The sequence below is a fragment of the Nerophis ophidion genome, linkage group LG24 (assembly GCF_033978795.1).
Source record: "Nerophis ophidion isolate RoL-2023_Sa linkage group LG24, RoL_Noph_v1.0, whole genome shotgun sequence".
Taxonomy (NCBI): domain Eukaryota; kingdom Metazoa; phylum Chordata; class Actinopteri; order Syngnathiformes; family Syngnathidae; genus Nerophis; species Nerophis ophidion.
The window spans coordinates 41,063,771-41,085,939 of record NC_084634.1 but is presented as its reverse complement, the minus strand read 5'-3'; the positions used below and the strand labels follow the sequence as shown (position 1 = coordinate 41,085,939).

Below are 22,169 nucleotides of genomic sequence, written 5' to 3'. Positions count from 1 at the left end.
GTGGACACATCGGGCCGTTTTGGACCGATAGACACTTGCGTGCTAGACTTGCTAACTAGCACGGGAATACATCGGCGGCTACATCCAGCGGCCTGTGAAGCAGGGGAGTCTAGTAGCAGCGGGGGCCGTCTACGGAGCAGACGCCAGCGGTGTGATCGCAAACGCGGATGCCGAGCGGGGCTAAAAACAAAGCAGAAGGCTAATCCCCACAGAACACCACTTCCCTCCACCCCGAAGACGGATTTAGATGGAAAATGCGAGACTACTGGTCTGGGTAAGGAGTCAGTTAAATTAGAACAAGTTTTTTCTGCTTTGAGTGTTTCAGAGTTGGACATGTGTTTTACTGAGGTGGCTAACTATGATGCGTGCAGTTTATCAAAGCAACAAACAAACAATCGGAAAATCCCCGTTACTGAGGTGGCTAACTATGATGCGTGCAGTTTATCAAAGCAACAAACAAACAATCGGAAAATCCCCGTTACTGAGGTGGCTAACTATGATGCGTGCAGTTTATCAAAGCAACAATCAAACAATCGGAAAATTCCTGTCGTATCAATTCCTAGATATGGTCGTAACTATACTAAATGCACTGGGCATAATAAACACAACATTATTAATATTGCTACTACGGATAATTTGATCAAAAACTCCCTAAAACAGCCCACTACCTATAATATAGGTTTTTTAAACATAAGATCATTGTCTCCTAAAACGTTGTTAGTTAATGATATCATCAGAGACAACAATCTTAACGTCATCGGTCTCAGCGAAACCTGGCTTAAACCAAACGACTTTTTTGCGCTAAATGAGGCATGTCCTCCTAACTTTACACATGCGCATATTGCCCGTCCGCTCAAAAGGGGTGGGGGGGTCGCACTAATATACAACGAAAACTTTAACCTTAGTCCTAACATAAATAATAAATATAAATCGTTTGAGGTGCTTACTATGAGGTCTGTCACACCGCTGCCTCTACACCTGGCTGTTATCTACCGCCCCCCAGGGCCCTATTCGGACTTTATTAATGAATTTTCAGAGTTCGTTGCTGATCTAGTGACACACGCCGATAATATAATCATAATGGGGGACTTTAATATCCATATGAATACCCCATCGGACCCACCGTGCGTAGCGCTCCAGACTGTAATTGATAGCTGTGGTCTCACACAAATAATAAATGAACCCACGCATCGCAACGGTAATACGATAGACCTAGTGCTTGTCAGGGGCATCAACGTTTCCAAAGTTACGATACTCCCGTATACTAAAGTATTGTCCGATCATTACCTTATAAAATTCGAGGTTCAGACGCATGTTCGTCAAACTAATAATAATAATACCTGCTATAGCAGCCGCAACATTAATACGGCCACAACGACAACTCTTGCTGACCTACTGCCCTCGGTAATGGCACCATTCCCAAAGTATGTGGGCTCTATTGATAACCTCACTAACAACTTTAACGACGCCCTGCGCGAAACCATTGATAACATAGCACCGCTAAAGTTAAAAAAGGCTCCAAAAAAGCGCACCCCGTGGTTTACAGAAGAAACTAGAGCTCAGAAATTATTATGTAGAAAGCTGGAACGCAAATGGCGCACGACTAAACTTGAGGTGCACCATCAAGCATGGAGTGATGGTTTAATAACTTATAAACGCATGCTTACCTTAGCTAAAGCTAAATATTACTCAAATCTCATCCACCGTAATAAAAACGATCCTAAATTTTTGTTTAGTACGGTAGCATCGCTAACCCAACAAGGGACTCCTTCCAGTAGCTCCACCCACTCAGCTGATGACTTTATGCAATTCTTTAGTAAGAAAATTGAAGTCATTAGAAAGGAGATTAAAGACAATGCGTCCCAGCTACAACGGGGTTCTATTAACACTGACACGATTGTATATACGGCGGATACTGCCCTCCAAAATACTTTCTCTCGTTTTGAGGAAATAACATTAGAGGAATTGTTACAACGTGTAAATGGAATAAAACAGACAACATGTTTACTTGACCCTCTTCCTGGGAAACTGATCAAGGAGCTCTTTGTATTATTAGGTCCATCAGTGCTAAATATTATAAACTTATCACTCTCCTCGGGCACTGTTCCCCTAGCATTCAAAAAAGCGGTTATTCATCCTCTCCTTAAAAGACCTAACCTCGATCCTGACCTCATGGTAAATTACCGACCGGTGTCTCACCTTCCCTTTATTTCAAAAATCCTTGAAAAAATTGTTGCGGAGCAGTTAAATGAACACTTAGCGTCTAACAATCTATGTGAAACCTTTCAATCCGGTTTCAGGGCAAATCACTCCACGGAGACAGCCCTCGCAAAAATGACTAATGATCTATTGCTAACGATGGATTCTGATGCGTCATCTATGTTGCTGCTCCTCGATCTTAGCGCTGCTTTCGATACCGTCGATCATAATATTTTACTAGAACGTATCAAAACACGAATTGGTATGTCAGACTTAGCCCTGTCTTGGTTTAACTCTTATCTTACTGATAGGATGCAGTGTGTCTCCCATAACAATGTGACCTCGGACTACGTTAAGGTAACGTGTGGAGTTCCCCAGGGTTCGGTCCTTGGCCCTGCACTCTTCAGCATCTACATGCTGCCGCTAGGTGACATCATACACAAATACGGTATTAGCTTTCACTGTTATGCTGATGACACCCAACTCTACATGCCCCTAAAGCTGACCAACACGCCGGATTGTAGTCAGTTGGAGGCGTGTCTTAATGAAATTAAACAATGGATGTCCGCTAACTTTTTGCAACTCAACGCCAAAAAAACGGAAATGCTGATTATCGGTCCTGCTAGACACCGAACTCTATTTAATAATACAACTCTAACATTTGACAACCAAACAATTAAACAAGGCGACACGGTAAAGAATCTGGGTATTATCTTCGACCCAACTCTCTCCTTTGAGGCACACATTAAAAGCGTTACTAAAACGGCCTTCTTTCATCTCCGTAATATCGCTAAAATTCGCTCCATTCTGTCCACTAAAGACGCTGAGATCATTATCCATGCGTTTGTTACGTCTCGCCTCGACTACTGTAACGTATTATTTTCGGGTCTCCCCATGTCTAGCATTAAAAGATTACAGTTGGTACAAAATGCGGCTGCTAGACTTTTGACAAGAACAAGAAAGTTTGATCACATTACGCCTGTACTGGCTCACCTGCACTGGCTTCCTGTGCACTTAAGATGTGACTTTAAGGTTTTACTACTTACGTATAAAATACTACACGGTCTAGCTCCATCTTATCTTGCCGATTGTATTGTACCATATGTCCCGGCAAGAAATCTGCGTTCAAAGGACTCCGGCTTATTAGTGATTCCCAAAGCCCAAAAAAAGTCTGCGGGCTATAGAGCATTTTCCGTTCGGGCTCCAGTACTCTGGAATGCCCTCCCGGTAACAGTTCGCGATGCCACCTCAGTAGAAGCATTTAAGTCTCACCTTAAAACTCATTTGTATACTCTAGCCTTTAAATAGACTCCCTTTTTAGACCAGTTGATCTGCCGTTTCTTTTCTTTTTCTTCTATGTCCCACTCTCCCGTGTGGAGGGGGTCCGGTCCGATCCGGTGGCCATGTACTGCTCGCCTGTGTATCGGCTGGGGACATCTCTGCGCTGCTGGTCCGCCTACGCTTGGGATGGTTTCCTGCTGGCTCCGCTGTGAACGGGACTCTCGCTGCTGTGTCTTGGATCCTCTTTGGACTGGACTCTCGCGACTGTGTTGTATCCATTGTGGATTGAACTTTCACAGTATCATGTTAGATCCGCTCGACATCCATTGCTTTCCTCCTCTCTAAGGTTCTCATAGTCATCATTGTCACCGACGTCCCACTGGGTCATTATTGTCACCAATGTCCCACTGGGTGTGAGTTTTCCTACCGAGGATGTCGTGGTGGTTTGTGCAGCCCTTTGAGACACTAGTGATTTAGGGCTATATAAGTAAACATTGATTGATTGATTGATTGATTGATTGATTAGCTACAATCATAAAGGCCATTTTCTTTATTTGGTTTCAATGGTTGGCTTCCTTCATGCCCAGTGTTCCAAAGTTTTCTTGCAGTGTAATCCATTTAGAGCAGGGGTCCCCAAACTTTGTGACCCAGAGGCCACATTGGCTAAAATAATGGTAAATGGGTTGTACTTCCTTTTTTAGCCTTTTAAGGAACTTAAAGCGCTTTGACATTATTTCCACACACTGATTTTAGTTTTGATATGGATTTGTATAAGTACAGTGTATCCGGAAAATATTCACAGCGCTTCACTTTTTCCACATTTTCTTATGTTATAGCCTTATTCTACAACGGAATTAATTAATTTTTCTGGCCTCAAAATTCTTTACAAAATACCCCATTATGACAACATGAAGTGTTTGTTTTAATGCAAATTCATGTAAAGTAAAAAAATCACATGTACTTGAGTATTGACAGCCTTTGCTCAATACTTAGTTGATGCTCCTTTGGCAGAAATTACAGCCTCGAGTCTTTTTGAACAGGATACCACATCTATCTTTGGGTAGTTTTACCAAGTCCTCTTTGCATCTCCTAAGCTCCATCAGGTTGGATGGGAACTGGGAAGTGATGGTTTTCATCCAGGATGTCTCTGTAAATTGCTGCATTCATCTTAGTCTAGTCAGGGAGGTGACCAAGACCATGGTCACTCTGTCAGATCTACAGCATTCCTCTGTGGAGAGAGGAGAACCTTCCAGAAGGACTATCCACCAATCAGGCCTGTCTGGTAGAGTGGCCAGACGGAAGCCATTTCTTGGTCAAAAGTTTACTAGCGTGCATCTGAAAGACTCCCAGACCATGAGAAACCAAAGTCTCTGGTCTGATGAGACAAAGATTGACGTGAATGCCAGGCACTGGTCATCACCAGGCCAATACCATACCCACACAGTGAAGCTTGGTGGTGGCATCATCATGTTCTGGGGGTGGTTTTCAGCGGCAGGATTTGGGAAATTCATCAAGATAGAGGGAAAGATGAATGCAGCAATTTACAGAGACATCTTGGATAAAAAACAAAACTTCCCATCCCAAAAAAAAGTGAAGCGCTGTGAATACTTTCCAGATGCACTGCTTGCGATCTGTCCCTAGGGACCCACGCAGCTCCTACCTCAGACGATGTGATGGGCACAGAGCTGATGCCAGAATTGACGGCGGTCCAGGACCGGGCAGTGAGTATACAAGCAAACAGAGGATAGAGCTCTCCAGCTCCCAGTTTGCGACTGTAACGCTCCACACCAGTCATGTCTCGACGAATAAGAGCCTGCCATAGGCGACAGTAGTTCATCCGGAAGTCTGGCTGTAGCACCTGGGCACAAAACACAGTGGACGTGGGGAGTGTTTATTGAACTATGGCCAAGGCGTCTGCACAACATTTCAAACAACAGAAAAGAGACAGCTTAAAATAATACATAAAAGTCACATTTTGCTGTACTACAAATCAAATACTGTACTACAAACTAGGGGTGTACAGTCTGTCCTGCTGTTCTGCTCTGGTGCAGACTGTAGTCCAGGAGCACGGGGCAGACGTTCCCTTCAGGGTCGATGTTTTTCGCGGAGGTAACACCCTTCACTTTACAATGGGTCTGCCAAGCTCCGCGTTCCGGTCAGAACTCGAGGCCGCCGATTTATGACAATCTGGTTGCTTTATTATTAGTTTTGCAGGACACATTCATCACTCTACTGCGCAGTGCACACTCTACCGCTCCCTCTCTTTACTCGCCCACCGACATCACTCAGACAACACATTGACATTCTCACAAACACACACTACTCTCATAAGTTAACCACATTTATCCATAGTTTTGTTTTTAGCGCTGACTAATCGTATATTTCTTAAAGCACGGACCAGGATTGGCAACCATAAATCATAAATAACTTAAGATTACATTAAAGGCCTACTGAAATGAGATGTTCTTATTTAAATGGGGATAGCAGGTCCATTTTATGTGTCATACTTGATCATTTCGCGATATTGCCATACTTTTGCTGAACGGATTTAGTCGAGAACATCGACGATAAAGTTCGCAACTTTTGGTCGCTAATAAAAAAGCCTTGCCTGTACCGGAAGTAGCAGACGATGTGCGCGTGACGTCACGGGTTGTGGAGCTCCTCACATTAACACATTGTTTATAATCATAGCCACCAGCAGCGAGAGCGATTCGTACCGAGAAAGCGACGAGTTCCCCATTATTTTGAGCGAGGACAAAAGATTCGTGGATGAGGAGAGTTAGAGTGAAGCACAAAAAAAAAAGAAAAAGAAAAAGCGACGGCTCCAGGCGAAGGCAGTGTGAGCGATTCAGATGTAATTAGACAGATTTACTAGGATAATTCTGGAAGATCCCTTATCTACTTATTGTTTTAATAGTGTTTTAGTGAGATTGTAAAGTCATACCTGAAAGTCGGATGGCTGCGGTGAACGCCAGTGTCTCTGAGAGAAACCGAGGAGCCTAGATCCCAGCTACCTTTTTGAGCTGCAGGAGGAGGTCCCATAATCCACTGATGTCTCCGATAAGAGCCAACTTCCATCCATCCATCATCTTCCGCTTATCCGAGGTCGGGTCGCGGGGGCAACAGCCTAAGCAGGGAAACCCAGACTTCCCTCTCCCCAGCCACTTCGTCTAGCTCTTCCCGGGGGATCCCGAGGCGTTCCCAGGCCAGCCGGGAGACATAGTCTTCCCAACGTGTCCTGGGTCTTCCCCGTGGCCTCCTACCGGTTGGACGTGCCCTAAACACCTCCCTAGGGAGGCGTTCGGGTGGCATCCTGACCAGATGCCCGAACCACCTCATCTGGCTCCTCTCGATGTGAAGGAGCAGCGGCTTTACTTTGAGTTCCTCCCGGATGGCAGAGCTTCTCACCCTATCTCTAAGGGAGAGCCCCGCCACACGGCGGAGGAAACTCATTTCGGCCGCTTGTACCCGTGATCTTATCCTTTCGGTCATGACCCAAAGCTCATGACCATAGGTGAGGATGGGAACGTAGATCGACCGGTAAATTGAGAGCTTTGCCTTCCGGCTCAGCTCCTTTTTCACCACAACGGATCGGTACAACGTCCGCATTACTGAAGACGCCGCACCGATCCGCCTGTCGATCTCACGATCCACTCTTCCCTCACTCGTGAACAAGACTCCTAGGTACTTGAACTCCTCCACTTGGGGCAGGGTCTCCTCCCCAACCCGGAGATGGCACTCCACCCTTTTCCGGGCGAGAACCATGGACTAGGACTTGGAGGTGCTGATTCTCATTCCGGTCGCTTCACACTCGGCTGCGAACCGATCCAGCGAGAGCTGAAGATCCCGGTCAGATGAAGCCATCAGGACCACATCATCTGCAAAAAGCAGAGACCTAATCCTGCGGTTACCAAACCGGAACCCCTCAACGCCTTGACTGCGCCTAGAAATTCTGTCCATAAAAGTTATGAACAGAATCGGTGACAAAGGACAGCCTTGGCGGAGTCCAACCCTCACTGGAAATGTGTTCGACTTACTGCCGGCAATGCGAACCAAGCTCTGGCACTGATCGTACAGGGAACGGACCGCCACAATCAGACAGTCCGATACCCCATACTCTCTGAGCACTCCCCACAGGACTTCCCGAGGGACACGGTCGAATGCCTTCTCCAAGTCCACAAAGCACATATAGACTGGTTGGGCAAACTCCCATGCACCCTCAAGAACCCTGCCGAGAGTATAGAGCTGGTCCACAGTTCCACGACCAGGACGAAAACCACACTGTTCCTCCTGAATCCGAGGTTCGACTATCCGACGTAGCCTCCTCTCCAGTACACCTGAATAAACCTTACCGGGAAGGTAAGAGCCAACTTAATATCACAATTTTCCAATCCAAAAACTTGCTGGTTGATGTAGAGAAACATGTTTGCTTGACCGCTCTGTGTTAAAGCTTCACAACAAACAAAGAAACACCGATTGTGTCTCGGTGCTAAAGGCAGCTGCAATCCACCGCTTTCCACCAACAACATTCTTCTTTATAGTCTCCATTATTAATTGAACAAATTGCAAAAGATTCAGCAACACAGATGTCCAAATTACTGTGTAATTATGCGATGAAAAGAGACGACTTTTAGCCGTGAGTGGTGCTGGGCTAATATGTCCCCTCCAACCCGAGACGTCACAAACACGCGTCATCATACCGAGACGTTTTCAACAAGAAACTCCGCGGGACATTTAAAATTGTAATTTAAACTAAAGCGGCCGTATTGGCATGTGTTGCAATATTAATATTTCATCATTGATATATAAACTATCAGACTGCATGGTGGCTAGTAGTGGCTTTCAGTCGGACTTTAATAAAGCTTCTAATCTGATTTTTGATTATGAAAACCTGTAAATTGTTCTTTGAGTGCCCTTTAAGTTATATTTTAACCTTCTAAACTGAGTGCAAGAGGAAACATATTTTTATTGTATTGTAAGATTTCCTGTTAAAATAAAGCCAACATTGAAATATTTTCGTAGTTCGATAGTATTAATATACATTTTGGTATCAGGAAAAACCAACAACACACTAATTCGTAACTTCTATTTACTTTCTTTTTTCTGTGTGTGATTTTTAAAATGCATGTTCTATTATCAAACACACACCATCAGCAGGGGATCAAATAGTGACGTCCTACACGGCATCTTCAATGTTTTTAATATTGTGATTTTATTTTGTTTTTGTGTAAAACATTGGAATATTAGCTGCATAAACTCATCTTAAATCACATTGCAATAAAAAGTTGTGGACTTCAAGTATTTGGCATGTTTTCACTGTGGGAGTCAACAACATGATTAGCTGCTGACATAGAAACAACCTTCCAATGTTGTTCTTTTTAGCAAATGCTAGTTAGCGAATGCTGCTGATTGAAGAGCATGGTTGTGTTGTGTATCTTGAACACGGCAGCCTGCACTCTGAGAAGAAAATGGAAATAGTTGCTCATCCAGAGCTTTTAGTCTGCTGGAGCTCTAATAAATATGTCTGTGTTTTGTATCATTTCCTGTGGAAAATGGAGTGTAATATTGGGAGGTTTGTGTGTTGCTGCTGCTCTGCAAGGCCTGAAGATCCCTAACCTGATAAAGGCCGTGGTCGAGAAGAACAATCTCCGTCTTCTTGGTTTTGGGGCATTTTCGGACCAGCACGTTTCCAGGGTGGGGGTCACAGTGGACAAAGCCCTGGAGGAAGACCATTTCACTGTACATTTTCCCCAGATTTTCTGAAATCTGAAAAAGACATTTGGAAAGGGAGGTTTTGGCAGGAGAAAAATGAAAAAACACTCAAGCACTTTGTAAACACTTAGTTTGAAGACTTTCTTGAAGTGGTTCCTATTAGTACATTGTTGGATTTCTTTGTTTCATCCATTCCATCATTTAATTCCACATACTGATATGCTGAAGGTCTTAAGTGTTGTACGTGCGTACAAATGTTTTAAATGACATTTTCCTCTAAAATTATATTTTTTTTGTTTTCACCAAAAGTCGGATACAGAAAAACTGAAGACTGCAGGGATCACTTTTCCAAAGGATGTCAATACTGGACATGATGGAAAAACAGGCTTCACTACATCACAAATGTATATTCATGTGTTCACAAACTTTTAAATGAAGTCACATGTATGCCAATAATGAGCAGTAACCTGTCACCTTACACCTCTGGCGGTTGAACCATTTGGAAATATTTAATATACATAGTTCAGGGATCAACAACCTTTACCTCTCAAAGAGCCATTTTGACCCGTGTCACAAAGTAAAGAAGACAATAGGAGCCGCGAACATTCTCGTGAATATCTGCTGGCCGTCACCCATATAACAGTAGTAAGGGCGTGCTATGAAGTCACTGCCTTAGACACCTTCTACAACATGTACAAACTGCTTGCCAGTCCAGTCACATGTTGTGTGTGGCTTCCACGGATGCACGTACAAGATTGAAAGGCATACTGGGTGGTACAAAGTACACTAATGATTGTGATATAAACAACTTTAACACTCTTACTAATATGCACCACACTGTGAAGCCACACCAAACAAGAATGACAAACACATTTCGGGAGAACATCCTCACAGTAACACAGCATAAACGCAACACAACAAATACCCAGAATCGTTTGCATCCATGACTCTTCCTGACTATATTATACACCCCGCTAGCACCAAACCCCGCCCCCCTCTCCCCATGCGTCTGTAAGGTGGGCAGGGTTGGGGGCGCGGCGGCGTAAAATATAGTCAGGAATAGTCATGGATGCAAAGGATTCTGGGTATTTGTTGTGTTGCGTTTATGTTGTGTTACTGTGAGGATGTTCTCCCGAAATGTGTTTGGCATTCTTGTTTGGTGTGGGTTCACGGTGTGGCGCGTATTAGTAAGAGTGTTAAAGTTGTTTATATCACAGCCATCAGTGTACTCTGTATCACCCTGTATGCCTTTCAATCTTGTACGTGTATCTGCGGAAGCTGCATACAATATGATGCTGGACTGGCAAGCAGTTTGCACATGTTGTAGAAGGTCTCAAAGGCAATGGCTTCGTAGCACGCCCTTATCCTCATTATTTGGATGAGCACTAGCAAATATTCGCAAGAATGGTTGCAGCTCCCATCGTCTTCTTAACTCTGTGAAACGGGTCAAAATAGCTCTTTGAGTGGTAAAGGTTGCCGACCCTTGATATATAACAACGGGCGGGTGGTGGGCGGTTGCGGTTTTTATAAAATGTTGGTTTGGGTGAATGGTGGGTGGATGACAAGTTTAGTGATGCGGTTGCGGATGATATAATTGCCTATCCACGCATCTCTAATATATATATATAAATATATATATATTTTAGGGGTGTAACGGTACACAAAAATTTCGGTTCGGTACATACCTCGGTTCAGAGGTCACGGGTCGGTTCATTTTCGGTACAGTAAGAAAACAACAAAATAGAAATGTTTTATTTATTTAACAAATTTGCTAAATCTTCCACCAAAAATATAGTAATCGGAAACTTGGATAGGTCAATAATTCATAAGAATATTGATTTTGATTCAATATTATGTTTTGAGCAATGACAGTTTGAAAGAAAAAAAAAACAGCATTGCTTTATTAGTCAACGTTGCAACTTTTTCTAAATTACATTTAGCCTTTAAGCTTTTTTATTTCACTTTTGTTTATGTTTTGTTTTATTTTAATAGTATTTCTAAAATGTGCCATGGGCCTTTAAAACATTAGCTGTGGGCCACAAATGGCTTCCAGGGCACACTTTTGACACCGCTGCAGTAGATAATAAAAAATAAAATCTGATTAATAAATAGATAAAAAGCAGATCCTGGCGACAATGCACGTTTATCATAACTCTCTCGCTCTCTCTGTCTCCCCCTCCCTCACTAATGTTGCTATGGCACCACTTTTGGTGTCTTTTTAACCCTTTCTTAACCCTGAACGTACATTGAAAATACACACAACCCTTAACTTAAAATGCCGGACATTCGAGACATTTAAGAAACTCCACCTGGACAGCTCGGCAAAGAGGAGGTGTGGTCAGTCTATCATAGCCCAGTCGTTGCTAGCATGCCATGTGTTGTTGTTTTTTTTGATTGATTGAAACTTTTATTAGTAGATTGCACAGTACAGTACATATTCCCTACAATTGACCACTAAATGGTAACACCCCAAAAAGTTTGTCAACTTGTTTAAGTCGGGGTCCACGTTAATCAATTCATGGTGCCTCGGTGTGCATTGTCTACACAACGTGCGGTGCGCTACTTAATATGTCCGTGTCGTTCGGTACACCTCCGAAACAGTTCAATACAAATACACGTAGGTATACACATGTGTGTACATATATGTATGCAAATGTTTCATCACTAATGCTTTATTTCATACAATAATGTGTGAATTTCAAACTGTCTGGTCAGTGACCCTCCCCTTCAAAAGTTGAAGAACCACAACACTGTGGCAGAGCTAGGATTTGTGGGAAGTGTACGCAAGGCTTGCAGGAAAGTACGTAAGTGGAAGTCGCTCACACAAGTTACGTGACTCGAGAGTACGGACTTGTTTTTTTGTCAAAATAATTGTATATAAGTTATCACACAACTTTGTGTTTCCATAAGTTTAGGTCGCCCTGCGAGAAGACCAAAACTGCCTTGGTCCTTATCAAGCAAAGGCTTGTAAACCTCCACTGTGTGTGATGGGATGTGACGTGGATGTGTCTGTTTACCTGATCTATCGGACAGCCACAGGAAGACCTTGTCTTGACCCGGGATCTACAAAGCAGAGGGGGAACGGACCTGACACCGCTCCAGGCACCTTTTCTTCAAAATGTTTATGACCGAGTGCGGCAGCAGTTTATGACCCCCCTCCCCTTAGAAACAGCTGCAGCCATGTAATCAGGAAATGCCCAAATAAATAAATGAGGAGGCGTGGAGCTCCCTCCTCAGAGCGGTGTAGCAAAATTGTACGAGGGTACAAGTGCACGCGCTCTCCTCATGAGCTACATTGAATCCTCTCTTTGTTTGATTCCTTTGCTTCTTGTCTTGTCTAATAATGTCATGGGAGTTCGAAGCTGACAGTTTTGGTCTCACAGCAATCGGCTGCCCAGTTGGCATTACCTCGTTGACGTCGATGCCATGTGCTTTCATGTACTCTCTGTCGTTGACCTGACCTCCCTCAGCAAACTCCATGGTGAGAATTCTCTTGGTGGACAAGTCCCAGTGGATCACAGGAACCTGAAAAATAGTGCTGTTCGATCAGATTACAGGATGGTCTGCTCACTCCAAGACATTGACAGAGTTGTCCTAGAACCCCACTTCTGAGATCTTGGCCGTGTGCTTAAGATTGTCGTCCTGCTCAAAGTTGAACCATCGCCTCATTCTGAAGTCAAGAGCACAGCGAAACCATTTTTTTAAAATCTAGATTGTCCCTGCACATTTCTGCATTCATCTTTCTCTCAAGCCTGAGTGGTCTTTCAGTTCCTGCTGCTGAAGAGCATCTGTAAAATGAAGCTGCCACCACTAAGTTGAATGTGGGGAAGGTATTGGCCTGATTGATGAACAGCGCCTGATTTCTTGGATCCCCTCAACGCCCTGACTGCGCCTAGAAATTCTGTCCATAAAAGTTATGAACAGAATGGGTGACAAAGGACAGCCTTGGCGGAGTCCAACCCTCACTGGACAATGTGTCCGACTTACCGCCGGCAATGTGGACCAAGCTCTGACACTGATCATACAGGGAGTGGACCGCCACAATCAGACAGTCTCATACCCCATACTTTCTGAGCACTCCCCACAGGACTTCCCGAGGGACTTCTCCAAGTCCACAAAGCACATGTAGACTGGTTGGACCAACTCTCATGCACCCTCAAGAACCCTGCCCAGAGTATAGAACTGGTCCACAGTTCCACGACCAGGACAAAATATTTGTGTATTGGTAAACAAATAAGTTTGTTAAAGGCCTACTGAAAGCCACTACTAGCGACCACACAGTCTGATAGTTTATATATCAATGATGAAATATTAACATTGCAACACATGCCAATACGCCCAAGTTAGTTTAATAAATTACAATTTTACATTTCCCGCGGAGTTTACAGTTGAAAATGTTGCGGAATGACGACGTGTATGATGACGTATGTTTGTGACGTTATTGGTTGGAGGGGACATTTTAGCCCTGCACCACACACAGCTAAAAGTCGTCTTTTCATCGCATTATTACACAGTATTTTGGACTTCTGTGTTGCTGAATCTTTTGCAATTTGTTCAATTAATAATGGAGAAGTCAAAGTAGAAAGATGGAGGCGGGAAGCTTTTAGCCTTTAGCCACACAAACACACGGTGTTTCCTTGTTTAAAATTCCCGGAGGTGAAGCTTTACCATGGATCAGAGCGGTCAAGCGAACATGGATCCCGACTACATGTCGACCAGCAATTTTCAGTAAGAAAATTGTGTAAATAAGTCGCCTCTTACCGGAGATCAGCAAAGCTTCTGTCGTGCTGCTGCTGCCATGACTTCCCTCAGAGACTGGCGTCAACACACCCTTGGACACACCCCTCCGACTATCAGGTACTATTTAACTCACTAATACACTGGCAACACAATAGAACCCCTCCCTAGAGGGGGGGGGGTTGCCCACATCTGAGGTCCTCTCCAAGGTTTCTCATAGTCAGCATTGTCACTGGCGTCCCACTGGATGTGAATTCTCCCTGCCCACTGGGTGTGAGTTTTCCGTGCCCTTTTGTGGGTTCTTCCGAGGATGTTGTTGTCGTAATGATTTGTGCAGTCCTTTGAGACATTTGTGATTTGGGGCTATATAAATAAACATTGATTGATTGATTGATAAGGGATTTTCCAGATTTATCCTAGTAAGTGTGTCTAATAACATCTGAATCGCTCCCATTGCCCTCGTCTTTTTTTTTTTTCCCAGTCCTTCACTCTAACTTTCCTCATCCATGAATCTTTCATCCTCGCTCAAATTAATGGGGAAATCGTCGCTTTCTCGGTCCGAATCGCTCTCGCTGCTGGTGGCCATTATTATAAACAATGTTCAGATGTAAGGAGCTCCACAACCCTTGACGTCACGCGCACATCGTCTGCTACTTCCGGTACAGGCAAGGCTTTTTTATTAGCGACCAAAAGTTGCTAACTTTATCGTGGATGTTCTCTACTAAATCCTTTCAGCAAAAATATGGCAATATCGCGAAATGATCAAGTATGACACATAGAATGGACCTGCTATCCCCGTTTAAATAAGAACATCTCATTTCAGTAGGCCTTTAAGAGAAGAACATGTAAAGACAATGATTGCGCATGGCAGGCATTTAAAGCAATATTTAGGGCAACACTTGTCAAGGACAAGTGTAGACAATTGTGTAAGTGTGTTCCTGTGTTAAGTAAATGTCAATTGTGTTATCAGATATAGGTCACTTGAAATGTGCATTTAATCCCTCGTCAACAAATTGGCAATTGTCACAACATTTAAATGAGGGATTTATACTTGCAGTGTAAATTCAACCTTAATTACCTTCAGAAAGGGGAAGTGGGCCAGCATGTTTGACACAATCTCTGAATTATGTCCTTCGTTAAGGAAGTCCAGCTCCAAAGGCATGTTTTTCTTGGCTTCTTCCACCAACCACATGAAGGCAAAATCTGGAAAGAGCCAGTGGACAGCTCTGAGCAACACCTTCAAATACAAAGCAGAACTAGTATTACAGTTGGGATGACATATTCCAATTCATTGATCGAGAATAGTTTGCACATCTGTGGGAGTATAAGCTTGTAATTCCCAAAGTAATATCAGAAAGCATTAAAGGGAAACATTTGAAATGTTTATTCCAAACCAGGCCCCTGGGACATTAATCTAAATACTACACACTTTGTATGCAGCATAAAGTGCATCCAGGAAATATTCACGGTGCTTTACTTATTCCACATTTTTATTATGTTATAGCCCTTTTCCAAAATACAATAAATTCACTTTTGATCTCAAATTTCTACATTTTTATTTTTATTTAGCCTTTATTTAACCAGGTAAAATCCCACTGAGATCAGTGTTCTATTTCCAAGGGAGACCAGGTCAAGAGGGCAGCAGCAAGGTTACATTAAAAACAGTAAACAACACATAAAACATCACATTTACAACATGAAAACTTGCTGACATAGCACATGTGCACACAGACAAGGTAGACTGCAATCCTTTTTAACTCATTTAATGTAACAAGGGTTTGAAGTTGAAGATTGGATTGTAGGTTATTCCAAGCCTTCGGTGCTGAAAACCTAAATGCTTTCTAGCCCAGTTCACTTCTTACTTTGGGGACGACAAACAACAGAACATTCATTGAAGGAGGATTGTGACTCCCTTGTTTCTTTGTTAAAAGACAAGAGAGATAAGATGGAGTGATACCCAGAATAGTTTTGTAGATGAACACATACCAATGATAGATACATACCACACCCCATAATGACAATGTAACAGGGGTTGTTGTTGTTTTTTTACTTTTTGGTAAATGTATTTAAAATACAAAAACTAAGAAGTCTCCTGTATTCACAGCCTTTGCCATGAAGCTCAAAAGTAAGGTCAGGGGCATCCTATTTTAACTGCTGTTGCTACAGCATCACTGGGGGTACATTCAGTTGGTTGGGCATGATTGTGAGAGACACACACCTGTCTAAACACAAGGTCCCGTACTTGACACTGCATGATGGAGCAGAGACCAAGAATGACGTCGAAGGAACTGTCTGAAGACCTCTGAGACAGGACTGTCTTAACGTACAAAATCTGGGTAAGAGCACAAATAAATATTTGCTGCCTTGAAGGTCCCAATGAGCACAGTGGCCTCCATCATCCATAAATAGAAGAAGATTGGAAGCACCAGGACTCTTCCTGGAGCTAGCCGGCCGTCTAAACCGAGTGATTGGTGGAGATGGGTTCTCGTCAGCGAGGTGACCAAGAACCCGATGGTCACTCAGTCAGAACTACAGAGAGGCGAAACCTTCCAGAAGGGCAACCATCTCTGCAGCAATCCACCAATCCGGCCTGTGTGGTAGTGTGGCCTTACGGAAGCCATTTCCTAGTAAAACATTTACCAAAATATTGACCTGAAAGTCTCTCAGACCATATTATGTTCTCAGAGAATGAGAAACACAATTCTCTGGTCGGATGAGACTAAGATTGAAGTCTTTGGTGTGAACATCAGGCGTCATGTTTGGAGGAAAGCAGGCCAAAACTATCCCTACATGGTGGTGGCAGCACCATGCTGTGGGGATGTCTTACAGTGTCAGGAACTGGGGGACTACCCAGGATGAAGGGAAAGATGAATACAACAATGTACAGAGACATCCTGAATAAAAACCTGCTAAAGAGCGTTCTTGAACTCACATTGGGACAATGGTTCATCCTGCAACAGGACAATAATTCTAAGCACACAGCCAAGATATTAAAGGAGTGGCTTCAGGACAAGTCTGCAAATGTCCTTGAGTGGCCCAGCTAGAGCCCAGACTTCAATCCAACTGGGAGAGATCTGGAAATGGCTACTTCCGATCCAACCCGATGGGAGCTTGAGAGGTGCTGCAAAGAAGAAAGTGCAGCAAAGATAGGTGTGCCAAGCTTGTGGCACGGTATTCAGAAACACTGGAGGTGTCATTGAGCAAAGGCTGTGAATACTTATGTGCATGTCATTTCACAGTTTTGCAATACGTATTCACATTGTCATTATGGGGTATTGGGTGTAGAATTTTGAGGACAAAAATAAATTAATGTATTCCATTTTGGAAAGGGGAGGTAACATAACAAAATGAATGCTTTCTTTATGAACTGGACTATTGAAACTTTTATGGTTGTTACCCTGTGTTGATTACAGTAAATCCAAAAGAAATTCAAACATGTACAAATCCTTATTTTTCTCAACCATTCAAAATGTATATTGTAATGGTGGTCGTTCCCTGGAAAAAAAAACAGTCAAAATGAAGACTAGAGTGGCGAGCGTGCATATCATATTCATACCCAAGATGAGATGTAGCTTACCTCCATCACCAATATATCTTTGGAGCTTTGTCTTTGGACTTTGGGGTGTTGGACCTTTACAGCCACTGTCCTCCCATCATGCAGTACTGCTTTATGGACCTGGGCGAGGGAGGCGGCTCCCTGAGGCTTCTCATCAAAGCAAACAAATAACTCTGACAGCTGCAAGACAACAACGACACAGACGGGAAGGAGAAACTGTGAAGCAAGGCATGCAGTGATTACCACTGGAAATGTCAGGAGAAACATATTGCTAACTAACACTTGTATCGTCTTTGAAAGAGTATTCAACAATTTCAACTAGAGCCAAGACCTAAGTACTAATGACGCTCGTCCAAAGAGCCACCAGAAGTCCGAGGGGGAGGTCTGTTCTTATCAGTGACAGCATGACGTGAACACCAAAGTGATCTGGGTGAATGTTTATACAAAGAGCATTGTCTCTTGTCCCAGCCTTTAAACAAATCTCCCTTTTACACCCTTTGATCTGCCGTTTCTTTTCTGCTCTGCCCCCTTCTCCTTAGTGGAGGGGGGTGGGGGCACAGGTTTGGTGGCCACGGATGCTGTCCAGGTCAGGACCCAGGGTGGACCACTCATCTGTGCATCGGTTGGGGACGTCTCTGTACTGCTGACCTGTCTCCACCTGGGATGGTCTCCTGCTGGCCCCACTATGGACTGGACTCTCACTATTATGTTAGATCCACTATGGACTGGACTCTCACTATTATGTTAGATCCACTATGGACTGGACTCTCACTGTTATGTTAGTGTGAGAGTCCAGTCCACAATGGATTTAACATAATAGTGTGAGAGTCCAGTCCATAGTGGATCTAACTGTTGGATCCACTATGGACTGGACTCTCACACTATTATGTTGGATCCACTATGGACTGGACTCTCACACTATTATGTTAGATCCACTATGGACTGCACTCTCACTATTATGTTAGATCCACTATGGACTGGACTCTCACACTATTATGTTAGGTCCACTATGGACTGGACTCTCACTATTATGTTAGATCCACTATGGACTGGACTCTCACACTATTATGTTAGATCCACTATGGACTGGACTCTCACTATAATGTTAGATCCACTATGGACTAGACTCTCACACTATTATGTTAGATCCACTATGGACTGGACTCTCACTATTACGTTATATCCACTAGGGACTAGACTCTCAAACTGTTATGTTAGATCCACTATGGACTGGACTCTCACTATTATGTTATATCCACTATGGACTAGACTCTCACACTATTATGTTAGATCCACTATGGACTGGACTCTCACACTATTATGTTAGATCCACTATGGACTAGACTCTCACACTATTATGTTAGATCCACTATGGACTGGACTCTCACACTATTATGTTAGATCCACTATGGACTGGACTCTCACACTATTATGTTAGATCCACTATGGACTGGACTCTCACACTATTATGTTAAATCCACTATGGACTGGACTCTCACACTATTATGTTAGATCCTCTATGGACTGGACTCTCACACTATTATGTTAGATCCACTATGGACTGGACTCTCACACTATTATGTTAGATCCACAATGGACTGGACTCTCACTATTATGTTAGATCCACTATGGACTGGACTCTCACACTATTATGTTAGATCCACTATGGACTGGACTCTCACACTATTATGTTAGATCCACTATGGACTGGACTCTCACAATAATATGTTAGATCCACTATGGACTGGACTCTCACTATTATGCTTGGGTGCACATCTTCGGTCCCCTCCAAGGTCTCTCATTGTAATCCCATTGGATTGAGTTTTTTCTTGCCCTGATGTGGGATCTGAGCCCAGGATGTCAATCAATCAATCAATGTTTACTTATATAGCCCTAAATCACTAGTGTCTCAAAGGGCTGCACAAACCACCACCACATCCTCGGTAGGCCCACATAAGGGCAAGGAAAACTCACACCCAGTGGGACGTCGGTGACAATGATGACTATGAGAACCTTGGAGAGGACGAAAGCAATGGATGTGGAGCGGGTCTAACATGATACTGTGAAAGTTCAATCCATAATGGATCCAACACAGCCGCGAGAGTCGTTGTGGATTGTGCAGCCCTTTGAGACACGTGTGATTTAGGGCTATATAAGTAAACATTGATTGATTGACTGATGTGTTTCATCATTAGAAAAAAGTATGTTCCAAGAGATCACAGAGACAACATGAAAATGCAGACGTAACATTAGCAGTGTGCTATTTGAACTTGATCTGTATTGTTATTAAAGCTGAAGGATGCACGTCGCATAATCATTTACATTTTCAAATAAATCTCTTAAATTTCTCTGAAAGGACAATTTGTTTACAGTATTTTGGGTCTTGCATCATCTTTAAAATAGTTACAAAAACAAACATTCTCATTATGATTGTTAACTGGAGGATAAATTCCAAAGTAGTGCAGTTCCTCTCTAAGTCAAATTTATTTGTACTGGCTTCTATTTAACGACTCTCGGGCTGCTATGGTTTGTTTTTGTATTGTATATTCATATTGTGGTTGATATTGTTTATTGGTGTTTTATATTAGCTGTCATTTCTAACATTGTCATTGTGCTGTGAAGCCCTGTGTGCGTGAAAGGTGTGATACAAATACATGTTACTTGCTTACTATCAGGTCAAAAACAATATAAAAATCATGATATTAATGAGGATTGGATGATAAGAAACAAATAATCATGACCTGGGCCACCTAGCAAATACCAGGTGAGGGCACTTGTAGCGTGAAGCCTGGAGAGGTTGAAGGGAAGACCAGAGACTGGCACAAATGTTCAACCTTCTTTGAGTTTGACAGGAACACATACCAAACAGTGAATGCAGATTTGCGGAACATTCTGTATGAATTTGATTCATGAGGTCAACCATTTGTGTTTTTCATTTTCAGGATATTTTGTGTGTAAAAAATGTGCGTACTGATTGATGGAAGGTAGGGTTGGGTATCGAGTATCGATTGGAACCGGGACTAACTTCCCGATTCTCCCGGAATCGTTCTAAAGTTTAAATTTCGATTCCTAGTTTCGATACCCGGTCCGCCGACCGGAAAAAAAGAATAAGTCCGGCGACCTTTAGAAGAAGCCGCTGAACACCAACAAAGAAGCGCCCAGCGCCAGAAGTGTTAGCATAGCCGAGCCTATGTAGCCGAGCGAGTCAGTCAAGCATGGATAGCGGGCGTCGGCGGTCGAAAGTGTGGATTTATTTTACTAAAACAAATGAAATATCTGCGAAATGCGACAGGACTGTTTGGTGCTTAGGAGGGTGCACGTCCAACATGATGAAGCACCTCCGAGTTCATGGAGTACAAATAAATGCGTGTCCCATCTTCCACGCGCTGCGCCGACCGTCCTCCTATGCCTCTTCCTCTGGCTCCGACTCCGACGCCCAGCCAAGCACCTCAGTGACTGCACTGCAGTCCGAATCCGGTAAGTAAAACAATATATATGCAATAAATAATGATTAGAGCGCCAACGTTGAGGCAGCTAACAAATTAGCCCGTGTATTTTTTCATAGACAATTTACAAGCTGCTAGTCATGCTCCGCCATGTGCTCAGCGTACTCCGTTCACCGTAGCGGCAATGGGGAAGATGTCGGTGCCACAGACGGAAGAGTGCCACAGAAAGGTCACTGCACACATAGTCAAAAGACTGCATCCCTTTTCAGAGGTGGAATCTCCAACATTTAGTTTAGTTAAGCAATAATGTTAGAGCTAAGCTAATTGATACTGGGCTAAACAGTAACAGCAACAAAATCGAGAATCGTCAGGAATCGGAATCGAAACAAAGAATCGGAATCAGAATCGAAATCGTTCGAATTCAAACGATACCCAACCTTGATGGAAGATGGTGAATATTACCGTGGAACATGAACTATTCCATTTTAAAGACGTAATTCTAGTTGAGAATTGTGATCCTAGTGGACCAAAACAGGAGCAAGATTACAAATGAGGTTCACCTCCTTGCCGAGGTCCTCTCGGATGACCTGCTGGATCTCTTCCTTGCTGCTCTGAGGAGCCTGGCTGTGGAGGACCTTGAGCGTGGTGGTGTACTCCTCTGGAAGGAGGTAGTCCAGAGCGCCCAGATGCTGGCCGACCTTGATGAAGGTTCCCCGGTTGGCGCAGCACAGATCTCGAAGACGCTCTGCTGAACGCCGATGTACCTGCACGTGACAGAGAGGGGAAATAACTCCAGCATTTTATTTGTTGCAGCTATTCTATCTCTGAACTGCAGCATGAGAATATAAAGCCTGCCTAATGTTTTGCCTGTGCTATTGTTTTAAAAAAAGTACCCACCAAACACCATTAAGTGTGCAGTGAATAAAACCCAAAGTCCCTATAAAAAGTTTTTACATACTGTGTAAAATGAGGAACACGCTCCAGCATCTTTATCAATCTGCATACCAAAAGTGGGAGGTATGGCGTGCCAAAATATAGCAAATATGAAGACATTTAAATGGATAAATGTATGCAGTGAGTTCTTAAATCAATGTGCAACATCTAACAATCGGTGACCACAGCTGACGCGATAGCTGTCAAAGTCAGGACCCAGGGTGGAACACTCATCTGTGCATCAGTTGGGGACGTTTCTGCATTGCTGACCTGTCTCCACTCAAGATGATATCCTGCTGGTCCCA

General features: G+C 43.4%; 1 protein-coding gene across 3 annotated transcripts in view; it reads right to left on the bottom strand.

Moving 5' to 3' along the window:
• Positions 1 to 22,169, bottom strand: part of adck1 (aarF domain containing kinase 1) — a 43,640-nt gene that overhangs the window by 4,904 nt on the left and 16,567 nt on the right. For 2 of the 3 annotated variants that reach the window (XM_061886314.1, XM_061886315.1), the window contains exons 5-10: positions 21,492 to 21,695; positions 17,507 to 17,665; positions 15,008 to 15,166; positions 12,601 to 12,717; positions 9,097 to 9,246; positions 5,141 to 5,338 (exon numbers count right to left, since the gene is read on the bottom strand). In XM_061886314.1, the coding sequence (XP_061742298.1) occupies positions 5,141 to 5,338; positions 9,097 to 9,246; positions 12,601 to 12,717; positions 15,008 to 15,166; positions 17,507 to 17,665; positions 21,492 to 21,695 (987 nt within the window). The remainder of the gene's footprint in view (positions 1 to 5,140; positions 5,339 to 9,096; positions 9,247 to 12,600; positions 12,718 to 15,007; positions 15,167 to 17,506; positions 17,666 to 21,491; positions 21,696 to 22,169) is intronic. The other variant, XM_061886316.1, reaches the window with a different exon arrangement.